This window comes from Montipora capricornis, chromosome 12 (genome assembly GCF_036669925.1).
Source record: "Montipora capricornis isolate CH-2021 chromosome 12, ASM3666992v2, whole genome shotgun sequence".
Lineage (NCBI taxonomy): Eukaryota > Metazoa > Cnidaria > Anthozoa > Scleractinia > Acroporidae > Montipora > Montipora capricornis.
In genome coordinates, this window is record NC_090894.1 from 20766817 (window position 1) to 20771816 (window position 5000).

Consider the following 5000-nt stretch of genomic DNA (forward strand, 5'->3'; position numbering starts at 1 on the left):
AGGATGACCAATGAACAACCCATTTGTGATATAGCCTTTAATGTCATGCGCAGTGGTGAGGGCACTCGTCCGTCAACTACATGTCCTGGCCGTGTATGATTTCTTGAGTAGGGGTCTTACGTGAGTTTGTTTGTTGGCTGTCTACTCTGTTCCAAGAGCTTTATCGGGTTCCCTAGTTTTACCGTCTCATCCTAACGTATCCTTTGACTTGATCTGCCTTAATTTGATTTGGTTTCATCTGCTGTCTCCCTAATTAGCAGAGCAAGTGATTTTATTTGGTTATTATGAACATCTTCGTCACGGCTCATCATCATCATCATCATCATCATCATTATTATTATTATTATTATTATTATTATTATTATTATTATATTGAATGTAAGGGGAAATGTCATTTCTCCTTACATTCAATCAGTCATTGTTGTTGTTTCATCGTTAACACACTCAATTATTATTATTATTATTATTACTAATATTATTATTATTATTATTATTGTTATCATGGCCATTGTCAGCATCGTCGTCATCGTTATTATTACCAACGAAGGATTGTATATAAATTTCATTGCAGTGCCACTTCGCAGACTCCAATCTCGTGGCAAAGGTGGAACATTGTGGATTTACGGAGACTCAGTAAACGTGTTCTTTGCGCAATCATTAAGACAGCGAAAACTTTGTCATGGAATTTTCAGCGATTGTAAGTTTAGTTATAATTGGATTTATCCAGTAAAGAACGTCACAGTCGCCAAGAATGAGAATGAAAACTTAGACTACAACAACGAGAGAGTTTTGCTGAATTTTCGCCGAGATATACTGCGTCCAGAGATGCGCGATAACAGCGCCGTCATTTTTAATTTCGGTCTTCATTTCGTGGAAAGCACAAACTTCACAAATTACAAGAAACTGATTGATGGTTTGGTGAATGAAATTCGCCAAATGACTTTGTCGAATGCTACCCAATCCAGGTACAGTGGAACAGCGATTTGGAAAACAACCACAGCAATAAACAAGGATAAGGCGAGCAATATTCACCTTGGGCACAAGAGGTTTATGACGCAGCAGGTGAGGAATATACTCAGTTGAAACACACTTAGTCGCAATGACGTTGCATTGACTGACTGACTGACAGTCCTGCTGAAAGGAAATGAGTGAGTGTGTGAGTGAATGGATGAATGAACTGGCGAAAAGTTGGATAGATTGATAAACTAATTTTGGAATCGACGATAAACAAGCGTATTATTGTGTTTGGATACATATGTCCATAAACTAGATGCACCGTCAATATTGATGTGTGTCTGCATACAAAACGTCTGTTTTGGAGTAACTTGAAGCGAGAGCACCGGTGGCTCAATTGGTTGAGCACCGGGCTTTCACGCGGGAGGTCGTGAGTTCAACTCCGGCCGGACCAACACTCAGGGTCTTTAAATAACTGAGGAGAAAGTGCCGCCTTTGTAATATAATTACATCTGCAAATGGTTTGACTCTCAAGTCTTCTCGGATAAGGACGATAAGCCGGAGGTCCCGTCTCACAACCCTTCAATGTTCATAATCCTTTGGGACGTAAAAGAACCCGCACACTTGTCGCAAAGAGTAGGGCATGTAGTTCCCGGTGTTGTGGTCTGTCTTCTGTGATGTATCATGGTTGGGAGGGTAAATGCTCGGAGATATTAACTGTGATGATGAGTCCATGACCCAAGACTAAGAATCGGGTATCATGTTTGTCCCAATCAGCGTCAGACAACCGTCTATTTTTAAACCAAGTTTTGCGGGAAAATAAACAATAGACCAAATCGGCTAACCCAATTCAAATCTCCCGGGTTAAAATTCTTTAACTGTCTAAATTCCCATGAGTATTTCCTCCGTATCGTGTCTTCCAGAAACTATAATTTTCAGTAGAAAATGAAATGGCATTTTAAAAGTATGAACTATCTTGAGTTTCCAAGGACATGATTCCTTGGTTGTCGTGTGTTTGCCAGAATCGTTCGAAAATATCCCGACTCAGTTTGTTTCACTTTCGTGGTTTTGCGGTTACTGGTCACGCGTCACTGACACCCGAATACACTCGAATTTTTGACGCAAGGTCAACAAAGAAATTCGAAGCGGTTGACAGAGGTCCCATCCTCTCCTCCATTTTTCTTGGAAGATCGATAGCTCTCTGCTCATAGGATAAGATTCTTTGTGTATTGTATTTCCATTATAATGTAGCACTCACATATATGGAAATACCTGGAACGATATACACTTCATGTGAGGTCCCGAGGGAAACAGTTAGTTTCTTTTTCCCGAGAGTCCTGATGTTTCCCTCGACTTCATCTCGGGAAATATCAGGACTCGAGGACGCGAGGAAAAGCAAAACTAACTAGTTTCGATTCCCGAGGGACCAAACATTAAGTGTATATCGTTACAGGTATTTCCATGTATGTGAGTGCTACATTACAATGCAAACATCCGAAGCGGGCAACAACTGCGGAATTGTATCCCGGTCGGGATACATTTGAATTTGATCAGGGGCACACGACCAAGAATCAACCAATCACAGTGCTCGTTTTGTTGAGTGAAAGTCAAGGTATATAACAAAATATTTTATTCCCAAAGGGTTTGAATGGGGGTGAATTTTCCCGCAAAACTAGGTTTAAAAATAGACACATCTCTGAAGCTGATGGGGATTAGGCCAATTTTGGTAATTCTTACTCTTGGGTAATGGACTTTTGTTTGAAGACAAATTTTCCTAGTCCTATTTAATTGTTATCTCCTCAATGATGTGTTGAGAAAAGTCTACAACTCCATTTGTTTTTATCCACAGCGTATTTTGTTGTACAATGCCTTTGCCACAACGCGCATGTGCGAAGCAGGCTTTCACGTCCTGGATGTTTATCCCGTCACTGATTCCTACTCACCAGGGACTGGAACCCACGGAGCTCATGGACCAGTAAAGAACGACGTTGTACACTATAGTAACCTGGCCTTCAGACCAGTTGAAGATTTGTTGGAAGAATTCTTTGGTGGTGGAAATTGATCCGGTGTGTTTTAATATCATATTTTAGTCAGCAGACTTGACCTGCCAACCATACACATTAATTCAGTTTCTGGACAAACTTCGCTTGAGCAAGCCTTAAAAATATTCTTCTAAATGTCTCCTATATAGCGGTGTTTGTGATTACAATAACTGTGACCGTGAAATTCGTGAAATTTGTGCCGACCAGTTTTACCTTTAGCTTCATACGAGCTGCAGTACCGTGTTATGACCAGGCCTTTTAACCTTAGAAAAACTATCCCTAATTTCTTAAGTGAATCTTGAGTATTCTTCCTTGGACCGCAACTTACTCGAAGCTACTGAGCATGCGCCTCGGCGGCACCATTTACGCTTTGTAATATTTTTCAAAGCCGGAAAGATGTAATCGAACTCTGTTACCCCAAAAATGCTATTAAAGAATAATATAAATATATGTCAAAATATGAAGATCAACCCCAAAAATGTATTCGATCGTCGTTATTATCAATTCGCGCCACAATACTGACCTCGGATAAGTTGGTGACGTTGGGTTAACCTTCTGCCATGATGACTAAGCAAGGCTTGGCGCTTTGAAGCCTTCTCAAGTCATCTACGACAAATCTTTAGCGAAGTAGGTTGTAACAATCCTCTGTGAGTCAAAGATTTTAGGATGCAGTGTTCTGTTGTATATGGGTCAGTTTATATCAAATGCGCGTGATGTTTCAGTCTTGTACACTAAGTACTGCGGTTTAATTAGGTAACGTCACCAATGAAACAAAAGATGGCGCACCAATAATCTCGATTTTTTGTCATCGTTCCCTGTGTTACAATTGCTGTAGACTCAATTTAAGTTAATTGGAAGTTACTTGAGTTTCGTCTCTCAGCTTTCCGATCGGTAAGATTATAAAATTAGCAATTGTCCCTGACAGAAAAAAATTAGAACGATGAGGCAAAAGTCATTTGAGTTAAGCGCGAATGAAACTAACAGACAATATTACATGTTATATCCCCAGTAAGAAATATTAGTCTTCACCTGCTAAAGGCCAACACAAGTATTTTCTTAAACAATTTTTTTTGCAGGGAAATTGAGGCGTGAGGCGCTTTTTCCGTAAATTCAGATGTCGAAATATTGTTTCAACTAAAAGTGAAAACGTTTTTTTTAACCTCAGAAAATTAAATTTCAAAAAAAAAAAGATTTTACCAAGAGTAATTACGATGTTACTTTAAAAATCGATGGAAAAGGATATTATCAAGTTAATTTTGAGTTCGCGATATATCCGAACGGTGTCATTTTATACTGGACAACATTGTTTGCTGATAAATAAAGTAAACTAGAAATGTCTACAAAATGCTATTTTTCCATTTGGATGTTTCCGGGAAATTTAATTGTTTTTTATTCATAGTTCATCTTTTTTTTTTTTAAATAGTCGCTCGATTCTGAACGTCTCTGCCGGCTGGCAATGTACTGCTCAATGTAATGCGGTCAACTTGTATACTGAAGATAAAAAAACCACACAAGTTTTCAAGATTAACTGTGACAGTTAACAATAACAGACACCGTTATTTCGCAGCCAAGGGTCAATTAATGATTATCGAGCTTTCGTTCAGTTGTCTCCCCTCTTTGTTGATTTGGTCATCAAATTTCTTTAAAACGCAGACCCTTTTGCGATTCATTCGTAATGAATGCAACCAATAATTCCCTACAGAACCAATTTGACGAGGCATCAAGAGACAAAGGATTTTACTCCAATGGCGTAACCCCAAGGATCGCAGGAGAAGCTATTCTGATGTTCCTAATCCTTGGTGGGAATCTTCTCGTGATCGCCGCATATGCCACCGACCGACGTCTTCGCTCAGGAACCTACACTCTACTCGTAAGCCTTGCGTTTTCCGACCTGCTCGTCGGTGGTGTCTCGATTCCACTGCGAATCTACGGTTCCGCCAAGGGTTGGAAAGTGAGCGTGCGTTTAATAACACTCTACACTACGTTTGACATCTTCAGTGGCAT

The 5000-nt window shown here is 39.7% G+C and overlaps 2 protein-coding genes across 4 annotated transcripts in view; both read left to right on the plus strand.

The window, feature by feature from the left end:
• Window positions 1–3028, plus strand: part of LOC138026866 (uncharacterized) — a 41792-nt gene extending 38764 nt beyond the window's left edge. For all 3 annotated transcript variants that reach the window (XM_068874322.1, XM_068874324.1, XM_068874323.1), the window contains 2 exons: window positions 572–1062; window positions 2804–3028. In XM_068874322.1, coding sequence (XP_068730423.1) covers window positions 572–1062; window positions 2804–3016 — 704 coding nt within the window. In that variant the 3' untranslated portion in view covers window positions 3017–3028. The remainder of the gene's footprint in view (window positions 1–571; window positions 1063–2803) is intronic.
• Window positions 3029–4520: 1492 nt separating this feature from the next.
• Window positions 4521–5000, plus strand: part of LOC138026868 (histamine H2 receptor-like) — a 2004-nt gene continuing 1524 nt past the window's right edge. The window contains exon 1 of the mRNA XM_068874326.1: window positions 4521–5000. This exon is cut by the window's right edge and continues 1524 nt beyond it. Within this exon, the coding sequence (XP_068730427.1) occupies window positions 4672–5000 (329 nt within the window). The 5' untranslated portion in view covers window positions 4521–4671.